A 25,393-nucleotide genomic window follows, 5' to 3' on the forward strand; every position below is an offset into this window, starting at 1 on the left:
ATGGTAAACAACAAAATAAATCATCTTAAAAGTAGAATAAATGCAAGAAAACCCCACTGAGGACCTAGTTCTCGAGTGTTTAATCCAATAAGAGCACAAAAGTTAGTCTGGTATTAATATATTAGTATGACAAAGTAACTGAGGTATTTAATGGAAATTACAGACGTACCTTGTGTTTGACTGAGAAAGCTGAGAAGCAGGTGGCCTGTGATGTGTATATTGCCATTATTGACAAGAGAAAAGGAGAAGTCTTCCTCTTAAATATTAAAAAGCTACAATTTAACATGTGCACACGCATTTCTGTCAAATATAACAGCACAATTTGCAAAATACTACAGATGTGCACATTCCCATTTCTTACATCATTACGCTTCTCCATCACTAAAACATGCCAAGACAGTTAGTTCACATCATCTCTCAAAACCATCCCCCCTTTTTTTAAACATAGTTCTAGAAAATCACTTTCAGGAGAGAGCTCATTTTAGCTATTTCTTGCCCTTCCCCACTTCTCTTCCAATACTACCATTGTTCCCTCTGGTAGGAATACCAGCATTTGTAACTAATTTGTAGCCTTAACATTTGGAGGTTGCATAAACCTGGGTAGCTCAATAAACTTTCTAGCAATAGCATCGCATTTCATTGCCATTTAGAAGGTCTTGTAAGTATAAGCTCTATAAATAGGTTAGCACCAAAGTTTTACAAGATCCGAATTTCACACAGTTATCATCTATTTAATGCTGCTGGAGCACTGCAATCTGCAACAGCAACCTCAGGAGCAAAAGCCATAATCAAACGTGCACACATACATACGTACACAAATTGGCAAAGTGATTCTTGTGCCAAATACAGAAAAAGAGGCATTTTCACGTTCACTGTTTTCACAAGGCCATGAGGGCAGAAGCAAAGCAACAGAGTGGTAGTATTTCGATTCAGATCTTACTTTCATTTGGAAACAGGTTAGTTCAATGACATTAAAACCAAAACAAAAAGAAGTTGCAGCATGGCATTCCTCTCCTTCCTTAGTATGCCTGAAGAAAAACTCAATTACAGTTTTCATAATACACAACATAAAAACAAGACACACCAACAGGCAAAAGATAGCAGAGGATCTGTGTCCCTGAATTATATGCACACTATAACAGGATACAAGTATACTATGTTTATATAAAAATATATTCAACATTTAATGAACTCTGAACCCTCCTAGACCAGCTTTGCAACAGAAGCTGTAATTTTAACCTATTTCCACAGTATTTTTTTGATATTTGTTTGTGGGCTAATTATTTTTTATGCCAAAGAACAGTGACAAAATTAATCATCTTTTTCACCTATTCTTTGTCTTTACTTATATTTTTGGTTTTATTCTTTTGATCTGTCGTCCTGTTGCCAGGGAATCAAATCTCATTAGTCAGCATTTTCTAATTCCATGTTAAGAAATATAGTTATTTCAACTTGAGATAGCATTTTAAGTCACTTAAGTATTTGCTTGGGAATTCGTCCAGGAGATGAAGTCAACTTAATCCAGTTTTACAATCTGCACTTGGAATAGAACAGATGAAATGTAAACAATTACTGAAATGTCGCCTTCATCCTGCGCAGCGTGTCCTGAATTTTTCGAGAATGTTTTTCTGCTGGTATCTGATGGAAGTTGGCACAGTTGTCAGCTGCCAAGGCAGAAATGTCTGCATCTTTAAAACGAGTTATTCTTTGTCTGATGTAAGACTGCAGCTTGAAATCTGGTGTATATGTATAAGGATTCTCTTGAAACGCATGAACTTGGCTCACAACTTTTGCAATATTTCTTGAAAGAGAACATGACAAGAAAGATTAATGTGTTTTGCTGATAAAAAAACCCAAAACACAAAAACACCCCCAAAACCAAACTTTACAGGAAATTCAAATTGAGGAATTGAGCATTCTCTTCAATAGTATACGTCCCTTTAGTTAGACGTTAAAATGACTGGAACTATTTAAACTGCTAACTGTGAAATATTGCATTAGCTCTCATTACCCCATTAGACATATTGTAATTTAATAAGTTAAGTGACATACATAGACAATTAAAATAATTACCTAAGTTTAGTCCACTTGTGAGCTCCATTTGTCATTGTGAATCCTCCAGTTTCAAGTTGTTGGACATGCATAGCCAAAACATGGGCTGATGGAATTGTTGGGAGTGTCTTGAATCTTTCTCCTTCCATCAAGCATAAGCTGTCACTTTTTAAAAACACCTAGTTTAAAAATGCGCACAGATAAACCTCACGTTAAGTATTGGGGCAGGTTTTACAAGGAGTTGTCCATGTGTTTAGCACTACGTGTTTATTTGTCATAAATTTTAACTTTTGGCATTGAAGTTGAATACAACCCTATGAATTAATCTCGGTGGCAAACATTTTAAAACACACAAATGAAGAAAGTAACTTTAATCAAAGATACTTCATACATAATTTTAATCCTTCTAAATCACAAACAAAAATTACCTTTTCGGAACTTCAATCTATAATTCAAAAATTTATAGATCAATAAAAGAATGCCTGTGATAAAATAAACATTTAAAATTTTTCAAAAGAGATTACAGGCACAAAGCTCCTGCAGAAATAATCAGAAAAAGTGTATCTAATGTCCTAGCTTGCTTTGAAGATTTTTTGGTGATTTTTAGCCACAAACAGGATATATTTTTGAGAAATACTGAGATGAAAATTAATGTAAACTCTTAATCCAAGAGTCAAAAGTCTTAAATTAAATTAAAATCTCCTTCATAATACAAAGCAATAATTACGGCTTTCATTTTGCAGAGGCAGCCATTTAAGCAGATCTTGCATCTTCTCCATCCCCAAAGAAGTATTTTTACATTAAGAATTCATACAATACCTCAACAGCCTTGAGTTCCTCCATTATTTCAGCTACTTTTGCAGGTAAAATTTTCCAGGCCTTACAATAAAACAAAACATATTTTGGTTTTTCACATTCATTTCCATATAGAACAAGATTATGTTAAGCAGAATAGTTACAGAACAGATTGCCAAACTTACTGGTAACTGTCGGACAATAAGATTTTCCAAGCCTGCTAGGATTTGCATTGCAGTAGCAAAATTTCTTTGTTCATAGCAGCATTTTGCTATAAGAAGAAATTTTGATAACAAGCTCACCTGCAGCTGAAAAAAAAATTAAGATATACTATATATAAAAATAAATCTATACACAATAAATATATATAGTAAATTTACACAATAAAATTAAATGAGAAGGAAGAACAGATGCATTTTCTTTTTGAATTTTTGATGAAAATTGTTGACTGTAGTAACGTTGCCCTCCAACACAAAGTTCTCCTTTTTCTGGCACCAAGGTGTCCTTGTTAAAGTCTGACATCTGTTCTCCTCAGGCAACACATTTCTTACATTCTATTAGGTTTTGACACCTGCTACTACAAAACATCCAAGACGCTCCTTGTGCAACAAACCAAATTGCTAACTGCCTACTCACAGGTGTATTTCAGAATATTTCCTGCAGCTTTGCTACATAGCAACTCATATACAATAACAACTAAATAACAGTTTCATAATTAGTAATACAATAAAACAGTGACGAACCTTAGACGTGTGACATGTCACAATTTCAGCAGCAACCCAAGTGCTGATACTGTCTGCATTTCTTAATAATTGTAGAAGGTACTGGTCTTGTATGCACTTTGACAGAAACAGATTACAGACTTTAAGTGAAACTGCCTCGGTAGAAACAGCTCTATGGAGAAAATGGGAAAAAAAGGCAAAAAATTCATTCTGACTTTGAACTTTCAAAGAAAATCTTGATTGTGAAGATGCCAACCTCTAACCATTTAAAATAATTCTGCAGTACTTGCAGTCTTGATTTTATAATCTTTTACAAAGTACACAGTGAGCTATGTTACTTTTTGTTCCTTATAATTACAAGCTAATTATATGTGATTACAAGATAAGCATATGCAGGATACATTTCTGTACATAAAGACACCTTCAGCACTTGTGACAGAATAAAACAAACCATCCAACCTGACACAAAACAACAGCCAGAAATCCAAACTCATTAAAAACTGCAGCCATGTAAGAAATTGAGGCTAATACCTAGTGATCATACAGTTTGTTTCCCATGCCTGAACCCCAAATCAGTATAAACCAACTGATTTAGCCTCTGCCATTTAACAATCTGGAAAGGATGAGCTGCTTTAGCTGTTCATTCCCTATCTTTAGACAGAAAAGGCTACTTGTGCATTTAACATGTACAAGAACTAGACCATAATCAAATATAATTAGGTCCACGTGGCTGGATGAAAACATTAATTACCGTTGAGTAAGTAATATAAATAGGTTAGTAACCACTCTAAAAACTATAGGAAAATTCTTACGTATCTGTGAACATTGGTACTTCATCTGCCTAACAGTACAAAATGAACATTGCACAGAGTGGTTGTGGAGTCTCCATCCACATTCAGAACCCAGCTGCACACGATCCTGGGCAACCTGCTCTAGCTGACCTTGCTTAAAGGTAGAGGGCTTGGACTACATGATCTTGAGATGTCTCTTCCAACCTCAGCTATTCTGTGACACTGTAATGGTCATTGAGATTTTATATACATGCACACATGAATCATCAAGGAGCCTGTTTCAGAAACCATTACTTTTTTTTTCCTGCCAAAAATGAAACCATTGAATCAATCCCCCTAACACAAGTCGTCAGAAATATTTTGGCTTGACCGACTTTAGATAATCACCTTGCAAATGTGACCTACCACATACATATACGTGCATAGGTACATATAAGTACACTTGCATAAAAACTCCTGAAATTAAAAAAATTATATAAACAGACTATCTAGTCCGTCGGAAAGATATTAAGTATTCAAAATCTTTCTCTTTTCCTGGATTTATTAAAGGTGTAACAGAGTAAGTTATTGTGCATCAACAGAATAGAAGGGCAATTAAAATAAGCAACTTACTTTTGGGCAGCAACACTTTTGTCTTTAACACCAAGTGCTCGTGAATTTAAAAAGTGTACTGGATGACATTTATGAAATACTTCCTAAAAAGAAGAACAAGATATATCTGTTGTTAGATCTAGCAGTTCTTCTAAAATGCTCAGAGATGAAAATGAGAGAGGGTTCCCCCTGCTCCACACTCTCTTCAGCAAATTTATCGGAGGGATCACAGCCTAAGAATAGAATTAGCCATTCTAAATTTCACTGTAGAGGTATCAAGAGAAAAATGGATTATTTTAATTCAAATTCTTATGAAATAAGCTTGAAACAAGGTTGGGAAAAGGTAAAGGAAGGAGGCTGAGTATAATGTAAGACTGATACTATTTGTACTTCCAAGTAGACCTAGATCTCTGTACCTGTTGCAGTAACGTCAGCTGACAACAAAGCTGTTGCACGCTGTGTTCTATTAAGAGATACGGTCCCACTTCATCTGCTTTAGCAAAGGAGATTGGGAATTCTTCTGTAAAACTGTTATAGCACGGCTTTGGCAAAACGGATGAAATAGTGCACAGTCGCTCTCTCTGATATTGTGCAATTGGTCCCATTCCTTTGGAAAGTTTCCAGTTAAAGTTCTGTGGAGGGGGGAAAAAACCAGTAAAGCTACAGGTTGTCTAAAGCAAACATCATGTCTCCCCTTGATTTAACTTTCTGTAAAGTTTTGTTAGAGAAACACCTTTGTGGATGCAAAACTCTTCAGCTAATCTTCAAGGTTAGCCCAGACACTAACTGGTTTATTCAACCTTGCTATTTTAAGCTAATACAATATGCACAGTTGATGAGTCTGAGCAGGAGGTTGCCAGATCTCAATCAACAATTGGTATTTAAAATAAACTTCTGTGTATTCAAGCTTGCTGCCATGAAATGGTTTATATTCTGAAGTTCTGTATTTTATATTTTACTTCTTAACTTCTCTTACTATTGCTTGTACTCTTTTTGCTTAGAATCAAACACCTCTTTCCAAATAAATATTTCGTTTTCCATTCTTTTCCCTTCTATCTTCCGGTATCATTATGATGCAGTGACAGTAAAAGAATTCCATGTTTTCTCTATTCTGCTTGCCCCTTATTGGCTGAATGCCCAGTATACCCCATGGAATTCTGTACCTTTATCGAGAGGCTGATTCTAAATTCAACTTGCACATTATGAATATATTTGACTTCTACATGTCATTTTAGTCAGTCTGTAGAGTGATTTTTTTTTCAGGAAAAGCCTACCATACTCTCCAGCTTCTGCGGTTACTTTTCACTAGCACGCTATATTAACCAGTAAATACAGACAAAAGTCAATTTTGCTACAAGCTTTGAAGTTCTAACAGGAAACCCCTCACTCCCCACTGTTTTCCTATATTTATAGACTTACAAATATATATGCCTAATAAAAATATTAATGTTTGACAAGCGGGGAAAGGTTTCCTAGTAACTATGAATCACATGCTAGTATCAAGGATGAAGAGTCCAACTCCTCTCAAAATTTTGATTTTCTGATCTATTATTACTGAAACAGTTGACAGGGTACAATTAAGGCTTAAAGGTGACTTCCACAGTTATAGAACTGTTTAGGCCTTAGATATTTCAAAAGAAAATTTAAAATGTAGGTGCATGAATTTTACTAAATCAAGGTTTAGACACTAAGCTGGATACTCTAGTTTTTGCCAGAAAATAATATATGGAAATGTGCTCCATATACTGCAGTCTGAAGAAAAGACATGCCTTTCTGGAAACATCTTCTGAGAGCTTTTTACATAGAGAATGTAATGTTTTTCTGTCCTCCTCGCCCTCCTCTTCACATTCGGCCATGCTGGAGCACTGATGTGCACTGCCACTTTTCCTGGCAGAAGCATCCTCAAGTAATGACAACAAGCGCTCACCATAGCCATTTAATGGAGCAACCTGTAAATGCAAAACAGGTTAGCAGAGTACTGAACTCAATTTCCCATAAATTATAAGCAAGACACAATATAGTTGTAAGATTCGTGTCTGTCCAAAACCAGAGATACTGAGCATAGTTGTCAAAGATATTATTATTTTCCTTTTATTTTACCTTAATTGTAATCAGGACAGCTTTTTGTAATAACAATCTTACATACACCATAATTTACTTCAATTGATTTTTTTTTTTTTTTCTCCTTAAACCTTCTACTGAAATTCTGACTTACCTTGGAAGAAATAAATTCTTTTAGGGTACACAAAAGATCAGTATTTGTTGCAAAGTCTACACTGTAGCAGTCTTCAATCCAAGCCTGCAGGATGTAGAAACTGCGGTTACATATTTTGGTAAGTGATGTGGAAGGATCCAGGCTCGCACTGGTGAGGAGAAAAAGGCACTTATATCACCAAAATTGATATCCGATTCCAACTTAAAAATAAGTGTTGAAAAAAACACAAGTATTATTTGGTATTGCCTGTACTATCTTAAATTCGTATGTTTCATGTCTCTAGAATCCATGGCGCTATGGAAACAAAGCTGTGGTTGTACTTGCAACCCATCACTGAACAACTGGCAAAAGTAAGACTCGGAATTCAGAAGAAAAAAGAAGTAAGCACATTGTCAAATATAGCACTTGCTCTAGTTTCAGTCTCACTTGTCAAGAAAGTTTTACAAAAACAAACATCAAAATTCAGTTTAAGTAGTTCTTTTCAGAAACAGCTATTTGCCATTGAGGGGGGGAAAGCCAGTTGTGCTTTGATAGTATTTTTCATAGGAAATTACTGTACCTGGATAAAGTGCTGCTGATTCTCTCAAGAATAAACTGCAAAAATTCTTCTTGTGTGCAGAAATAGCGAAATGTGTAGAGAAACTGCTGTACGTAACCTTCTAAAAATGCATTTCTGTGAAACAGAAGAAAAACTTCAGACAAGCAAGAACACAATTTCTTGCCTTAGAGTAAAGCAACAGCAAAAAAATCCTCAAAATATCAAAAAGTAGTAGGGATTTTAAATTCTCAAGGTCTGCATAAAACCTTGATTAATTTTTTTTTTTTTTTTTTTTTACACATCAAATATTGTGATTGTCAATACTGCAAGCATATTTTTTTTAAAGTTTCGTTACTTGCAATTTTGTGAAGAACCACTTTGACATTTCTATTATCAGAAGTTACATTCTAAATAGTATGCAAGAACATATTTAATTTCATTTTTTTATCATCTCACTTGATGTTGTTTTAAAAAATTTTTATTATAACAGCAGCATAACTAGTAGATACTTTAAGCAAGAAAATATTTCCTGTAGCTCTAATCAGAGCAGTAGTTGCTTTAACACCATAATATACGTATACACATACTAAAAATGAGCGTGTTTTATTTTTTTTTACCTATACACACACATACTTTCAAAGTTTTAACACAGGTTAATTGTCATGTCTCCCTGAGGGCTTACAGCTAATCATGAAAGTTTGGATTTGATGAATGTGGAAGCTCTGATTCCAAAAAAATCTGTTCACTTTGTGCAAAATATTAACTACCAGGAAAAGCAGCACTCAGGATAAGTAACTGAGTCTCAGAGAGAGGAGGAGCTGGAGGATGTAGCTGGGAGGAAGTTCCAGTTGCTCCCTCTACAGTGCCAGAAGTCTGATGGAGTCTCTCAAGTGGTTTCCATCCTTCATGCTATTATGGCTGAGGTACCTTAAAAAAAACCTCTGCCCTCAACCCAGTTGAAAGTTAAAGGACACCTTTGTCCCCATGTAAGTCCTGAGATAAGCCTAAAGTCTAAATCAGTCCTAAAGACTGCGGTAATAATCTGTAAAACAGAACTTATATGTTTTCACATCCAGATCCTATTAATAAGAATTATCAAATCATATGTTCTCAAGAATTGTTATACTGCTGGCAGTAACATAAAGCTTTGATTCCACAGCAACTATCGGAGCAAAACCTCAAATAAGATTAAAAAAAAAAAAGTTATTAGTTTTTGATTTATTATCAAATGCTTTGAGTTTTAACCAAATCCAAATTTAGTAGTTTGGCTTATTTCTTATCAGATTGTCTTTTGCCATTTCCATGCCCATTTCTGCAAATAGGTGTTCATAGCAATAACATCAAACTCGATACAAGAGAGAAGAATTTATGCAATGCTGAGTAACTAGGCTTTGTCCCAGAGACTATTTTTTCCTGAATTAGCAACTATGCCTCAACCACTCCCAGTTAAGGATGTGTAAATTATACTATACCTAGAATATAAATAAGCCATTAAACCAAGTGGTGTACCAGCCTGCAGGACTCTTACTCCATTTTGATTATTACACTGGTGTTTCTCTGTGTTGTAGTAAAGAAGCAATGACGACTCATCTGTAGGTGCCACTCCCACAGTGTCAGTTCTGCCGTTGTGGAGGACTGTCGGCAGCACACAGGATTCCACACCCCACTGCTCTGCATACATGATCTGCTCGAAGATGCAAAGCCATGGAAAAAAAAAAAGTAGGCAAAGAGGGAAATCCACACAAAATGCAGTCAACTCCACCTAAAGCCAAATCACATTTCATACAATTGCTTTTTTTTCCCTTTTTAAACAATATTTTAAAGCAATTACCTTTATTTTAATAATTCTTTTAGATCCTACTTAATTTGGCACTTTGACACAAACTCTTCACATTTTGTATACTGACTTGAGCAGCCAACTACACTGATGCAGTAATGAAATGACAAATGAAACACAAGCAAAATAGTCTGACTTGCCTGCACATATTTCTTCACCAGTTCAAGAAACTGCACTTTTGATTTCATCTCCTGTAGCTGTCCTCTCAATTTGAGCAACATGGATTTAGTTTCAGGACCTTTAGATTTAAAACACACAGCATAAGAACGTAAATGATTCTGATTTACAGAAAAAAAAAATCCTTACAAGTACTACGCACTCATTTCATTACTGGCAAGTTGCTGTAATCTTACCTTTGTTTCTTCTTTCTTTCTGCAATAGTTTCTGGTAAAAGTTTATGGTCTTTCTGTAATTTTTTGTCTCCATCATTAGCAATTGTTCTAGTTCCTATTTAAAGGGAAAAAGGATTCTGATTAGAATGGTAATGCAAGGTTCTAGTAGGAAACCGAGTTTTAGAAGAGAATTTTTTTGTATTAAAAAAAGAACACCCGAACAGACAAGAATATGATATCAACTAGGAAAAACTACCTTTCACGCCTGTGCTTACAGGGAAATTACAGCAGGCATCACCTGTCCCCAGAAAAGCATTAGTTATGCCACTGTTCTACAACTTAAGAACTGGAGCTGTTTTGTGTATGATGAGACCACATTGACGTTTGTTTGATTATATAAATATGCCTTTAATTATAATTGAACTTATCTGGTTGTTTTCAAGAGCATTTTTAAAAGCTACACTTGGAAGTCATCCAGAATTAAAAGTGACGGGTTCTGAAATGAGTGCAGACCCCAGAAATGCTCTGTTAAGCAGCTGACCTATATTTGCAGCAAGAACTGAATGTTTGACTGAAAGCAATGGTTTCCAAACAAGTATAATTACATTACGTTATACAACCAGGTCAGAAAACAGACAGGAAAGCTGCTCTATAAAATAAAGGACGTATCAATTTTGAAGTTCAGCTTACCTGTTTTATATTTATGTATTTTACATAATTGAAAAAATACATATCTATAGAATTATATAACTTAAACAATGGATAGAAATGAAAGTATATCGGGCTTCTTGCAATAATATCAACTTTAATACAAACATTTATATTTGTTTGCATATCAAAGGTTTCACTATTTGCCAGCCAATGAAAAAGGGCCACCCACTTTGGGTTCAGCTTCTGATTTCTTATGAAAAAACAAACGTGACATGTGTTGTGTTTTATAAAAGTGGTGGCTTTTGCACTTGGGTCCTAAGCTAACTACCAGTGACCCAGTTACATGAAACAGCATTTTAAATGGAGTAAGTTCACTGAATGCAGCAGACAGAACTCCCACAAGCAGAGTGATCAGAAAACACATAGCTCAGAGCTAACATACCAAACAACAGATTGGTAAATAGGTTAGCTTTAATGGGATGGTGTTACTAGAAATTAATTTGAGTGTGAGAAAAGCCTGTCACTATTTTTCAGAAAAGCTCAAAAGGTTTAATGACATAGTTCATTAGCAGCAAGAGTCACAAAAGCCCCATGGATTTTTAAAAGAGTTACCACTACACAGGCATCACACAGAGAATAGTGAAAGCACAGAAAAGTTATTATCCAGATTCTCAATTGGAAATTGTTTGTTTTTACTTAAAGGTTTGTTTTTGTTTCATCAATTAAAGTGAAACCATGTTGATTAAGAGACTATGAACTCAGAAAGAGAATCAGAGAGTGTCCACTTTCTGACATTCGGAATCTGATGGACAGAAGTGGTTTCTCCCGTAAGTAACTTCAGGTGAGTAGCAATGAAGTCAGTAGCAAATTCCCAGTCTATTCCACAACATCTTTCATTTTAGTAGGTCTAGAATATAAACAATTTTGATAAAGCTATACATTCAATTGTTCTGCTCCCACTGAAGTACATTTAATTTGTCAGGACACTTTTCTAGAGACCATCCCTTAGTCTAGGGAACAAAGTAATGACAGACTGACTTTGTTTACTTGGGAAAATTGCAAATTCCAATCTGTCCTTGAAGCGTAAGGTTTTTTACATGCTGAAAGGTGGCTTTACCAAAGGATGCAGAATATTGGCAGAAGGGAAAAGGAAAGAGAAAAGGAATGGGAAAGCAAAAAACTGTGACCAGAATATGCAAAACTTGCACTAGAAACCTCCTAGGCACAGCTTGAGTGCACCAAAGTTTGGTAGAGACTCTTACAAGTAGGTTATATGATCTGGGGGATAACTGAAACCTAGTGAGAGCAAAGAGGAAAAAGGGCAAAAGCTAAGGGGGAAGGCTTGGGGCTGCAAGAGAACTGAAGACAGCTTATCAGACTGGAGGAAAAAAGGCTCGTCTCATTGTGAGGACAGACTTGGACGTTGCCCTGGAGAAACAGCAGCCGTGGTAGCTGCCTTCCTGTCTTGCTTTGCTGCAAGGACTTGGTTTGGTTTGCATGGATGAGCTCTGCATGAGGATCTAAAATCAGCAGCTCCTAAACTAGAGATGGTGTGAGGCAGGGGACATATACTTGCTTGCCTAAGGCCTAACTTTTCTAAATGTAGATCAACCTTTGCTGATCTTGAGAACCGCAATGAACTATCTGATAAGCACCTACACTGTAAAGCATTCATTATTTTTATGACATTTGAAAGTGTCACCTTGATCCATAAATACTTTATTTTGCTAGCTATTTCGCATTCCTTCCAAACATAAGAGTACATATTACATTTTAAAAAATCGTAATAACTTAAGTCTATTGTTAATATTGTTCATCATATAACAAATGTTTTACTTTTTGCATCTTATTAAATCACAACCTATCCAAGTTGCAGACAATATCCAACAGGTTCCAATAGAAAAATATAAAAGTTAATTATTTTTATAGCAGAATAGTTAATTCTGTCATAAATATAATCACATGTTCTGTCAGTTTCTCAGAACCTGCATGTTCTCAAACCTACTTGCAGGTATACAAAATTTAAAAAACTTAATAAATTTAATTGCATTTAGTTTTAGAAAGTGAATAAAGAAACATTTGAATCATATGAATATTTTAATTGGAGAGATAAGTGTATTGAGATGTATATGTCTCCAAAACTGTAATTTGTTTTGTGGTTAGGCTCTCATTCAGTACTCTGTTCCAGTTGCAGACTAGACCTGAACTGACACAAGCAGACCTATCCCTATGAAAGGGTAGTGCCACTAAGTCAGGACAAATGTAATCAAGCTCAAATGTGTAGCTATCTTTAAACATTCACTCCTTGAAATAGCAACTCCTAAACACTGCTTTAGCACACTTTACCACAAAGCTGTAGAATCAGCTCAGCTTTATTGCTGACTTTTTAAAAATCTGTCAGAGACAAGGGGCAAAAAGTAGGTTGATATAATCCTTGTCAGACAATGAAAACTAGACTACAGCTAATCAAGGAACTGGTTTCTGAAATAAAACTGGTTAGCAGATGATTTAAACAAGGAAGGATAGGGTGGAGCCAAACAGCTCTACCTTGCAAGAGAGGCAGAACTTTCCTCCAGCAACTCAAACCACCTTCCTGCTCAAAACAGCCACTTACAAGCCTTTCTTTGGACTTTGTAGTCCTCCTGGACTGGATATGGGACACCCGTTTTCTCCACTAGATTTTACAGTGAGGAGTTGGCAACTAGAATAATTAACTTTTTTTGAGCTCCACTTTGGCAGAAAGCTCATGTTAATTTTCACCTTTTATTCTCTTGATATTGTGGTTCAGACAGTGCATCATTCCTTTGAAATTTGCACAGCTTTTATTCATTGGTTACACATTAACAGTGTTAATGCCTCATAAATGTCAGTGATTAATGACCACACTTATTTTCTAAATAACATGTACTCCAAGTATAACACGTATAAATGTTCACATTATCAAATAAAACTAGATGAAAACACTTTGATGTACAAATACACCTGTCAGCTACATCCAAGTACACACAAGGACTTACAAATGTTAAATCCTACCCCTAACCATACTGTCCAAAATGAGATACGAACTGGTCTTTGTCAGCTGCTGGTATGGAGATTAAAATCATGCTTTACATTTTCACAGTTGATTTGTAGTGTTTGCTTTGATGAATCGGGCACCAGAGACAGCAGCAAGAAGCTGGGTAGAGCTGCTTATCACCTACGTGTAATTTGGTTAATGTATAAGTACTTAGTTAAAACCCATGTAGCCTGTAAAACGCACATGGAGGGAAGAGAAAAGTAGATTACATTAGTTGTTTAATATTAGTCATATAATCATGTCCTTTGTTGAAACGAGATTAATTGTTACAAGTTCTTTGTGGATTGGGAATGAAAGCAGCATCAGAAATGAGACAGGTCTCCCTATAAGTTTAGAAATACTCTGGCTAGACTTTGGGCATAAATGTGAAGTAACCCCCAGGACTGTATAAACACTGGCATGACTGATGGTTTGGAGAGACAGCAGGATTTTAGGAAGGTTTTCTTTGTTCAGGTTAAATGTTCAAGATTGCTGCAATTGGAGCATTATTATTCTGTATTTAAAACACATTTGGAAGAAGCTGGGTTTCACAGAAAGTCAGTCTTGTAGTAATGCCAGCAGAAAGATCAAAGTTGTTGGTGCTATGGTAGTGAAATAAATCAAAATAGTAACGAGACCAAAAATTAACTGATATATTAAACTATCCTCTGTTGAATTTGTAGTAGCAAGACACCTTAAAAGCATTTTTAATAAAAAAAGGAAAGAACATTTAATACTATATTACTAAAAATATTTTCAAGATTACATACCTGAATATTCTAGTATCCCAAGACTTCTTCATACAAACAATACAACAGAGAATATATGTATGTGCACATACATGCTTTTTGTGAAAATTAAGTTTTGTTTTTCAATGCATTAAAAACACTTCTACGCTGTACAAGAGTACTTAACTTTTCATTAACCTTCTTTTCTGAGGAAAATGGTGGAATAGAAACTGAATTTGACTTCATAATTGAAGATGACAGTTTATAATTGTATTCCTTGTAACTTGGACACAAAGGGATCTCACAAATTAGGAAGACTATATAAGATACCAAGCTTCTATTGTCTGCAAATTATTTTATTCTTGTTTGTCCACCTGGCCTCATATGCAGTCCAGATCACATACATGATTTCTGCCTTACTGAGACAGAGTAGAGTCTATTTTGTCCAGCTAGTAAGATTCCACACATTTTAAATAACACACGGAAAATTAGTTCACTTATCCTCAGAGTAGTATGCATCATTTTCAGCTATTGGAATGTGCGTTCTGCTCTCTAAATGAATTGTTTACTAATTGCTAAAGTGAACAAATTGCATTTTGTATCAATAGTAAACTTCCTCCAGCAGAACGTACTGGGCACAAACACAATAAAATTTTCTAGAGAGACACTTCATGACTTTTTTCCCCCCAGCCTCCTACATGATTGTTGGGTTAGCCAAGTTCTTATGCATTAATACAGATAGCAGCAATGTATAATATTATGCATTAATTTCATAAGCAAATTCCTAAGCCGACTGTAAGCACCATAAATCTTGCTTCATTTTTGTTGTACGCCTGCTAAATAGGGACAACAATTGCCAAGAACTCAGAAGATAATTCATCCTTTTGAAGCAAACCAAATTGCTGAGTAGCCTGTAAAATCTCAAAGTAAAGAAGACTGCCTGTTGAAACAGAAAAATCTATTTAGATGCTTATGGAAACTCATGAAAATCTGTTCTTCAGTTAAGAATTAGTCCTTCAAGTAAGGGAGATTATGAAAGTTCATTTTTCTCTAGCTGGCATGCTTACACAGGATTAAACAGCCCTATAAGATTAGAAATATGAATTTTTGAGTAGATGGAAATTTTATTTTTCAGGGTGACAGTCCTGAAAACGTGGGGGGTTTTTTTGTTTGTTTGTTTTTTCAAGTTTCTCATGCTATTTTCTCCTATAGACTTACATCTGAACATAGGAAGGAGCAAAAAAAAGTAGAACATCCTCAGTGATTCAGGCTTTAACTTGCCTAATAACAGAAAAATAGTTATAGTTTTTTACTGAAAACTGAAGAACTTCAAAGAAAATGAATGTACATAGATCAATTGGGATTTAAACTGACTATCTGGAAATAAAGAAGTCTAGATCATGTTCTCAGCTGTTTAGTTCTACTTTGTGAAGCTCACTTAAAAAATTAAGCAACAAATTTAACACTGCCTATAGTAAGGAAATCCACAAGAGCAGTGCAACTCCTGTTTCATCTTTACTAAACATGTGTCTAGCAGAAACAATAAGGAAAAACAAACTAGACAACTAACCATTCTCAGGGACACAAAAAGGTTCCAGGTGTCCCTATATTAATAGGTCTTCCAGTATTAATAACTCAATTTTTTTCTTTTTCTTCCCATGAACCAGCTCCAACTATATCAATTTCTACAGTTTCAGATATTATCCTTACTTTGTCACTTTGGACTGGAAATATTCACAAAAGTATTTACAAACTGAAGCTTGTTATAGGTAGATGCACAAATGTAAAAATTAAGTAAACGTGATCAATATGATCTTTAAGGAAATGGAAGACCTAGCTAACCTAAAACAACCCACCCTGCTGTCCATGCTCCCCAAGCTGCTTAAAAGGCACAAGTCTGCATTCATCATGATGATTAGTCATCTCCAAGAGAAGATGTGAACAAATAACTGCCATTCTCCTGGCAAACAGTGAGAAGCTGCCAGGGAATCCACCATGACCAAGTGTCCTGGTTTCAGCCAGGATAGAGCTGGTTTTCTTCACAGAAGCTAGTGTGAGACTGTGTTTTGGATTTGGGATGAGGAACTGTTGATAATGTGCTGATGTTTTGGGTTGTTGCTGAGCCGTCAAGGACAGTCCAGCTTCTTGTGCTGGCCTGCCAGCGAGCAGGCTGGGGGTGCACGGGGAGCTGGGAGGGGACACAGCCGGGACAGCTGACCCAGACTGGCCAAAGAGATATTCCCTACCATCCGACGTCATGCCCAGTACATAAACTGGAGTTGGCCGGGGGGCGGAAATCGCTGCTCGGGGACGGGCTGTCGATCACGGGGTGGTGAGCAATTTCTGTATTGGGCCTCACTTGTTCTTGTACATTCCTTTGTTGGTATTATCATTATTGTTCCCTTCTTTCTTTCTGTCCTATTAAACCGTGTTTATCTCAACCCACGAGGTTTTTCCTAATTCTCTCCCCCGTCCCACTGTGGGAGGGAGAGTGAGCGAGCGGCTGTGTGGTGCTTAGTTGCCGGCTGGGGCTAAACCACGACACCAAGGAAAAGGGCTCAGAGCACATGACATGAAGGACTTCTTGAGAGCTTGTGATACGCACCAGTCATAACCATTTTCAGCTCTTTTCTATATTACTAGCAGCATGGGGTTGGTGCATACGGCAGATGGTACATTTCCGGTCAACTTCAGGAACAGAAGATGGGTTGTAGGTCAGTGATTATCAGTTCCATGTCAGTGCTCTTTATTTTGGAGCACTATCCTTACACTGCTTAATTGATAAGACATCACAAATTTCGAGGATTTTAAAACACTTAAGAGTCAGTATTTAAAAGAATAAAGGGGTTTTCAACTGACTGTAACACAAGAAATATTATCATACTTTTAACCAGCAAGTAAAGAGGTATCTTAATGACTTTAAATCAATGTACTCACCACTTTTTTAGCATCTATATTTTGTGACTCACTTGATTTCTGCTTTCCAAGGTTTTTCATGTAACTATGAACTTCTGAATCAAAACATTCAGCTCCATAAAATGCACTGCTCCAACCAGGACTACAGCTATGAAAGTCAGGTAGATTTGGAGACACAAGGTAGCTGTTTCCAGCTATCTTTATTATGGTCTCTTCCTCTGGCTCTATATTTTCTTCCGTAAAGCCTGGACCAATACAACAGCCGTTGCTTTGTAAACATTGCCCCTTTTTTTCTACAGGGATAATATTCTGCAGCCTCAATTCTTTTTTGAAATTATCCGAAGGTGACTCATCAAAATCCATTTCAGCTAATGATGTATTTATCATAGGCTCAGCCTTCACATCAAAGGTTGTTTCCCCTTCTCCTAAAAAGGGTGTATGGGGCAGGGGATGGGAGGAAGGGAAAGAAATAATGGTCATGTACTGTGATGCATGCTTTGTTGAACTTAAACACTACGCATACAAAATACAGTTATGAGACTACTTATGCCCTCTAACAACAGTGTTAGTTGCTTATTTTGGCTCTGTGATTTCTTTTTCTCAACAACACATTGTAAAATGATAAAGGTTAAAGGCATTTCAGAACTATTAAGCTTTGGTCAATACATTCTGAAAATGACAAAATATGTTCTGTTCGTATACAAAAGCATTTGAACATAGTTCAGAAGCTTTAAAACAAAAGTTAAATATGTCAGACCTGTGGATGCATTAGTAAAAAGCTTAACTCTTGAGGTTTTTTCCATCTTTAAGTCTTGAAGCTTTTATTCCATACACAGAGGGCAAGAATACTTGATACAGCCAAAGGGGGCACAGATGTTAAACTTTCTACTCCTACAGGACTCACTCCCTTGAGCTATGATGGCACTTCTTTGCAATTGTAACAGCTACAACCAGCCTGGAGGGACTGAGGAGATGGTCAAAGGTTGGTATGATGCTGACAGGAGCTTTTATGCCTGCCAGAAATCTCCCTTTTCACTTGAGCAACCTTCCAGGGCTTAGATATGCCACATTGGAGTAAAATGGCCCTAAATTACTGGTGCAAAGAAATCACATACCCCATGGGAAAGTCTGGCTCTACATTTGTAATCATTCTGAGCCAAAATGGAAAATTGTAACATAGAAAGACAGCAGTCAACTGCAAACTTACAAATTTATATTTTACCATAAAAGTTAACAATGTAGGGGTTTAAGCCATTATGTAAAGAACACACAGTTTAACTTTGCTCAAAACAGAGAGGTAATAGAGTTTAAATGTTGAAACCTGGCTGAAATATCTTGGAAAAAAGTGAAATACTGACAGTATATACTAACAGCAACCAAATAAAACCTGTCCATGAATACATCAAGTCTAGAAAGAGTAATGGTTTTGTTATAACAATGGGATTTACGAGTCCCAGCTCAGTTTTGAGTTCAGTTCCTGAAAGATGGAATATTTTGTAAACCTTCAGTGGCAAAGTATGCTAGGAAGAGTGCAAAACCCACACTGAAGAATTACAAATAAACAATCCACTAATATAACCTCAAAGACTGCCCTGAAATTGTGTCTTGTAACAAAGTTTGTGATCAAAAGGCAAAACTATCTATCATTTGACCCACTGTTCATTTTGCTATCTATTTTTAAAAAGGCACTTCAGTGGCTAGAACAGAGAAATGGAAGAATTCATAGGAAAGAGGTAAAGGCTATTCTTTTTTACCTGCTTGTGAAAACCCTTTTAATGAATAGTTAAAAATGCCCATTTAAATCCAAAAGCAATTCAGTTTCTAGATTTCTGTACAATTCCCTTCCCCAGAATTTGTAAATAATTTTATTGACAATACCATTTTTATTTTAATACATTTTATTTATTTTACTGCCCAGTTTTGTTTTAATTCTGATAAGCGAACAAAGAAGGACCAGATCTGTTGCACAGTCATCCTTCAATCAATTCTCAACTTCTTCAGTAACACCTAATGAGTCTCAAGCATTTTTAAAAGCTCTCCTCTCTGCCTAACTAAACTTGCTATGTTGCATGGAGCTGACTCAGTATGATTGTCCCTCTTCCCTTTCCCTGCTTTGTAAGCATGCCACTAGAACATCTACTGGATGAACACAAGGAAACCACATGTAGCAGTTCAGGCTTTGGGAGACACATCTGCATAAATAAAAGTAAGTAAAGTAAATTAAAAGTAAGTAAAAGTAAATGAAACAGGCATTGCACTCAATGACATTTTGTCCTATGTAAGCTTCATATAAAAGACAACAGGTCCCCAAGGTATCGATAATGTCCAGATTCACTGATAATGTTCGTAAGTGCTAAGGTGAGTGTTTTCCTGAAGATATACTCAAAGTGCTAATCTCTCAAAACTTGTGTCATTGATAGATTCCTAGCACACACAAAGATCTAGAAACATAAAGTCCCTACTCACCCTCTGTCTGATCACTGCTTGCCAAAAAGCTATCAGATTTCTTCAGATCTTGAAATACTGTGCCACACTTTGAATCATCTGCCTCAGTTATGCTGAAAATGCAAGATGATTAGGGAAAATTAATGTTACATATACTTTTATATTTACAACAGTAAAATGAGATCTTACAAATGACTCTACATGTATGTGAAGAGTTTCACAGCATTTATCTACCCCCTGAAGTTTGCATGTTCAGCTTCAGTTGTTATTTTACAAGAAAAAAATGTTCAAATGGACATTAAAGCACACTGAATAAACCCCAAAGATTTTCCTTTACAGCATTTGGCAAAATTCCAACAGAAGTATCAAAACACATACAAACAGAAGACATAACTCCAGGCGTAACTTAGACTGCAAATTACTGTAATGGGTTTTTCACTCAGGATTCAACCTCTGGATAACAGTCTGACTCTAAGTCATCCCTAATAAGAATAATCATAATCTTATGTCAAAAGAGGTAACAATTAAAAACTGCTATATTCTTTTTCTAAAGAATGTTAAGTAAGCAGTACCTCAGAGATATTCTGAGGCAGTTCTTGCGTGTTATCTAAAAGCTAGACGTGTATTTTTTTACTGGATAATAAATGATGATTTTCTTTTCACTCCTGCTTTCAAAACAAAAGTTCATATAAAGGACAACCTCTTCATATATCTCAGTAATTCATCTGTAACAGCTCAAGTTTCTCCTACCATAACATTCAACTCTGAGGAATCAAGAGCCTAACCTCTAAGCAGTTTTCAATGGCTCCTCAAAAATCCCAACCCAAATGGGAAATAGGCCAGCATGTCAGGGTCTGATATCTAGAGGCTGTAGTCTATTCTCTCTGAAACTTGCTGTAGGGATAATATATCTTTTAACACGGAAGTTTTTCTAAACCATATCTATCAAGCTTCTTTGTGAAAACTTCCAATTTGTAGTTCCAGACCATGACAAAGAAAACACACATAACTTCCACATAGAAAATGATTACTGTTTACAACAGCCTTCAGTAAGAAGTTTTTGTAAGTATGCTGCATTTGGAAGCTGCAATAAAACAAAAACAGTTTTTTTTATTTTTCAGGTAAATATGTAATCGGTGATGAAATAGTAAAAATGAGAAATTAAGCTGGTGTTTTCTCACTTAACAGGCTACTTACAAAAGATTGCCAGGAGGAACATTGAATCCAACTAAATCAGTTAAGGAAAACATTTCTGGCAAAGCTAAATTAACTTCCTTGTTCTTAGGTGTGAATAGAACCAAAGGATGTATAAAGAACTAAACTCAAACAGAATAAGCAAACTGAACAGTAACAACAATATATTTCACTTCTGATTGAACTGTCTCTTTCTAACAAGACTATGAAGCTCTCCATCAGTGGTTGAAAACAATATTGATCAGAACTAGGTCTCCATTATTCAGCTGTCCTAAGATGAGTTACAGACAAGCTTAATTGAAAATAACTTCTGCTAAGCCATTAAGCACTATTTGCTATGGGAAAGTCCATGAAGTATCTAATAGACTGGGAAATTAACAGTTGGCAGAAAACAAGTAAAGATACCTGAAGAGATGCAGCATACCCTTTCCTGCTTCTAGGGAGTGGGGAGAAAAGCATTAAATTAAACCTTAAGAAGTAAAAAGTTCAAAAATACCTACCACAAATGTGAAGGTCTTTCTTCATTTACTACCTGATAAAGTTTTTCCAGTAATTTTTCATCCCAGTAGAGGTCACAAAACTTCTCACGAATTGTATGAGAAAACATACCAAACTTAATTTGCTTTAAGTTTAAAATGAAGTTACCTTTTTAAAAAAAAAAAAAAACAAAAAAGAAAAAAAAATCAAACAAAAAAATTAAACAAAAACATTACTAGCAATATTCTCACACATCAATGATAATAATATACAGAAGAAAATGTACATACCCATATCAAAAACTTCAACTCCATTCTCTAGATAGCCATCAAATGCAAACTCCTCTTGTACAAGATGAACCACTTTCTGTAGTAAAGTGTCACTTTTGCTGTTCTGCTGGGGCAGGACTTCAACATCAGAGAGATGAGAATTGTCTTGATTCACCGAGGTACATGGTGTGTATTCTTGTTCAGTGGAAATACTGTCTACTCTGGTAGCACACTCAATTTCTTGGCAGTTGGTTTGAATAACTGGGTCACTTTTATCAAACTTGTTCTGTGTACTAGTAGTTTCACAGTTTTGCACTTTGCAAAGGGAGACATCATTTTCTGCTTGCGTGCTCATTTTCTGACTTGCAATAGTACTGGAAAGTAGCACCGGCAAACTATGATAGCAGTCATAAGCAATTCTTGAACGAAGAGGCTTATTTGATATTTGCTCTGATACAGCTAAATGTACTGGCACAAACGTCAAAACTCTTTTCTCTGAGTCCTGTTTGAGAATGATGTTATTTATATGAAGAAAATTAGGAGATGTAGGGCAAGCAAAGGAGCTTGAAGGAACTTCAGATAAAATGCTCTTTTCCTGTAGAATATATGAGGAATCAGAAGGTGATGGTAATGTAACTATAGAAGTAAACGTATTGCTTGACTTTTGCTCTTCTGAAGATATCTGGGATGAGTGGCCTGGAACTTGTAAATCACACTCAAGTATTTCAGGCACAGTTTCAACAACGTCTGTGTCCTCAGTACCATAGCTTTTAGAGTCTTCTATATATTCTGATTTTTTGTGGTTGATACATTTTTCTTTTCTTGTTTCTTTCTTGAATTGCTCAGAAACTGATGTGTGAACCTCTCTGAAAAGGACAAATAATTTTTTTGAGGACAATTTCCAGTAGATTTAACAATGAAGTCTTACGTTTAACTTATTCTGTTTTAGGATATACTAACTTTGTTATATTTGCATTTTGTTGCAGAATAATAGGCTTAAAGTGAGTTGCGGGAGAGGTGAATGCAACAGGTAATGTAGCCTTCTCACGATTTAGAGGAATCCGGCATGGTACTGGTCCTTTAACTGCTACAAGTTTACCTTCACTGGTAATAGGCACAAATCCTAAAAACAAAAACACAGTTAGAAGGATGAACAATATGTAAAATACAAATGCAAAGTAAATAACAATAAACTTAGATAGAAAAAAATAATTGTGTACCTGACCAAGAAAATCTTACGTGGAGGACTGATCTAGAGAATATTAAAACAAAGCAAACATGTCAAAGTGTCTGATTGCTTACCTAGACTTGACTCTGAAGGGTCCATTTCATGGCTTTCATTTTTAAATTCAAAAGCAACATGATCTTGAGAAGAAATTACTTCTTCCTCAACAGCCTAAAAGTTGAAGTCCAAACTGAATTTATTAGGTTTTTTTTTTTTTAAATTCTGCTCAGCACATTACTTAAAAAAAAAAACCCAAACAAAAAAACAACTCACAAAACCAACCCCATATAAATGTAGAGTTTTAGGATTTTCAGTTTCTGTACTCTGCAAAGCAGCAGCCTAGTCAGGTGGAGAATTAAAACAAATGACACACAAAACTCTAAAGACCAGTAGAACTGTTTGGAAATCTTGATAACCCTCTGTTTCAAATCAGAACTTTTAGGTAATCAAAGTTTTGAACAGTCAGTTCCATGGATTGACTGAATGCTGCATCAATTATATATTAATGTCTTCTGTTCTGATAAGAGGGGTGGTAAACGAAGGAGAGATTATGAAGTCCTCCAGATAGGGACTGGAGGAGCAAAGTCCCTCCCACTGTAAGAGAAGATCAGGTTTGAGATCATCTGAGGAACCTGAACATATATAAGTCTATGGGACCTGATGAGATGCATCCCAGAATCCTGAGGGAAGTGGCTGATGTAGTTGTCAAGCCACTCTCCGTATTTGAGAAGTCATGGCAGTCAGGTGAAGTCCGTGGTGGCTGAAAAAAGGGAAACATTGCACCCATTTTTAAAAAGGGTCAAAAGGAGGACCCTGGGAACTACTGACCTGTCAGGATCACCTCTGTGCCTGGGAAGATCATGGAACAGATCCTCCTAGAAGATATGCTAAGGCACATGGAGGGTAGGGAGGTGATTCGAGACAGCCAGCATGGCTTCACCATGCTTCTTCATGGCAAGTCCTGCCTGACCAACCTAGTGGCCTTCTGTGATGGAGTGACTACATCAGTGGACAAGGGAAGAGCTACTGATGCTGTCTATCTGGACTTCTGTTAGCCCTTTGACACAGTTGCCCACAACATTCTTCTCTCTAAATTGGAGAGATATGGATTTGATGGGTGGCCTGTTCAGTGGATGAGGAATTGGTTGGATGGTCTCACCCAGAGGGTAGCAGTAAATGGCTCAATGTCCATATGGAGATCGGTGACAAGCGGTGTCCTTCAGGGGTCCATATTGGGACCAGTACTCTAATATCTTCATCAGTGACATAGACAGTGGGATTGGGTGCACCCTCAGCAAGTTTGCAGACGACACCAAGCCGAGTGGTGCGGTTGACACGCCTGAGGGATGGGGAGGGACCTGGAAAAGCTCAAGGAATGGGCCCGTGTGAACCTTGTGAGGTTCAACAAGGCCAAGGGCAGGGTCCTGCACCTGGGTCAGAGCAACCCCTGGTGTCAGTACAGGCTGGGGGATGAGAGGATCAAGAGCAGCCCTGCTGAGAAGGACTTGGGGGTCCTGGTGGATGAAAAGCTGGACATGAGCGGGCAATAAGCACTTGCAGCCCAGAAAGCCAACTGTATCTGGGTTTCATCTAACGAAGCGTGTGCAGCAGGTTGAGGGAGGTGATTCTTCCCCTCTGCTCCACTCTGGTGAGACCGCACCTGGAGTCCTGTGTCCAGCTCTGGAGCCCTCAGCACAGGAAAGACACGGACCCTTTGGAGTGGGTCCAGAGGAGGGCCACAAAAATGATCAGAGGGACAAAATGGGGAAAAATGAGGACAAAGTGTTGTGACAGGACAAGGGCTAATGGTTTTAGTCTAAAAGAAGGTAGATTTAGACATGGTATAAGGAAGAAATTTTTCACAATGAGGGTGGTGAAACACTGGCACAGGTTGCCCAGAGAGGTGGTAGATGCCCTGTCCCTGGAAACATTGAAGGTCAGGTTGGACGGAAAAAAAGAGATCTGGGAAACCTGATCTAGTTGAAGATGTCCTTGCTGATTGCAGGGGGGTTGGAGTAGATGACCTTTAAAGGTCCCATCCAAGCCAAACTATTGTATGATTCTATGAAATTAAGTCAATGGTGGTTCTTATTTCTGAGCTCACATCCATGAAGATTGTGGAGTATCTGGGGAGAGACCACTCCAACAGCAAGAGCTAGAAAAAAGCAGTACTTCAAGACTACTTGAAATTAAAAAAAAAAAAAAAAAAAAGAAGAAAAAAAAGAGAGAGAACAAATTTAACTATACTTGCAGGGGCCAAAAATCTTACTGGAATACAATTTACAGAATTAATTGAAAAATCATAAAGAGTTAAAAAAAGTGGCACTCTTACCTTAAAGACAGATTTATTCAACAATGCCAAAATATTTTTGCTGTTTATACCTTGTTCAAGTAAATAACGATTGCATGTCTAAAAAAAAAAAAACCACCATAATTTTCAGTAAGTAAGTAAGTTTTCAATCAAGTGAGGTATTCTTGGACAAGGACAAAGTCAAGATAGGAAATCAGACGTAATCTAAGTTTAGGAAGTGCTATGAACCTATTCTGAGTACTTTATTGG

General features: G+C 36.5%; 1 protein-coding gene across 1 annotated transcript in view; it reads right to left on the bottom strand.

Moving 5' to 3' along the window:
* Positions 1 to 1,569: 1,569 nt before the first annotated feature.
* Positions 1,570 to 25,393, bottom strand: part of KNDC1 (kinase non-catalytic C-lobe domain containing 1) — a gene marked incomplete at both ends in the record, with an annotated part of 65,649 nt that continues 41,825 nt past the window's right edge. The window contains 20 exons of the mRNA XM_082002168.1: positions 1,570 to 1,801; positions 2,074 to 2,231; positions 2,872 to 2,931; positions 3,033 to 3,155; positions 3,591 to 3,741; positions 4,973 to 5,055; positions 5,368 to 5,583; positions 6,721 to 6,900; positions 7,167 to 7,314; positions 7,726 to 7,839; positions 9,177 to 9,388; positions 9,682 to 9,779; positions 9,895 to 9,988; positions 17,245 to 17,648; positions 19,690 to 19,781; positions 21,363 to 21,507; positions 21,630 to 22,474; positions 22,569 to 22,731; positions 22,911 to 23,004; positions 25,166 to 25,243. Coding sequence (XP_081858294.1) covers positions 1,570 to 1,801; positions 2,074 to 2,231; positions 2,872 to 2,931; positions 3,033 to 3,155; positions 3,591 to 3,741; positions 4,973 to 5,055; positions 5,368 to 5,583; positions 6,721 to 6,900; positions 7,167 to 7,314; positions 7,726 to 7,839; positions 9,177 to 9,388; positions 9,682 to 9,779; positions 9,895 to 9,988; positions 17,245 to 17,648; positions 19,690 to 19,781; positions 21,363 to 21,507; positions 21,630 to 22,474; positions 22,569 to 22,731; positions 22,911 to 23,004; positions 25,166 to 25,243 — 3,690 coding nt within the window. The remainder of the gene's footprint in view (positions 1,802 to 2,073; positions 2,232 to 2,871; positions 2,932 to 3,032; positions 3,156 to 3,590; positions 3,742 to 4,972; positions 5,056 to 5,367; positions 5,584 to 6,720; positions 6,901 to 7,166; positions 7,315 to 7,725; positions 7,840 to 9,176; positions 9,389 to 9,681; positions 9,780 to 9,894; positions 9,989 to 17,244; positions 17,649 to 19,689; positions 19,782 to 21,362; positions 21,508 to 21,629; positions 22,475 to 22,568; positions 22,732 to 22,910; positions 23,005 to 25,165; positions 25,244 to 25,393) is intronic.

The sequence above is a fragment of the Phaethon aethereus genome, assembly GCF_964289735.1.
Source record: "Phaethon aethereus genome assembly, chromosome: 7".
Lineage (NCBI taxonomy): Eukaryota > Metazoa > Chordata > Aves > Phaethontiformes > Phaethontidae > Phaethon > Phaethon aethereus.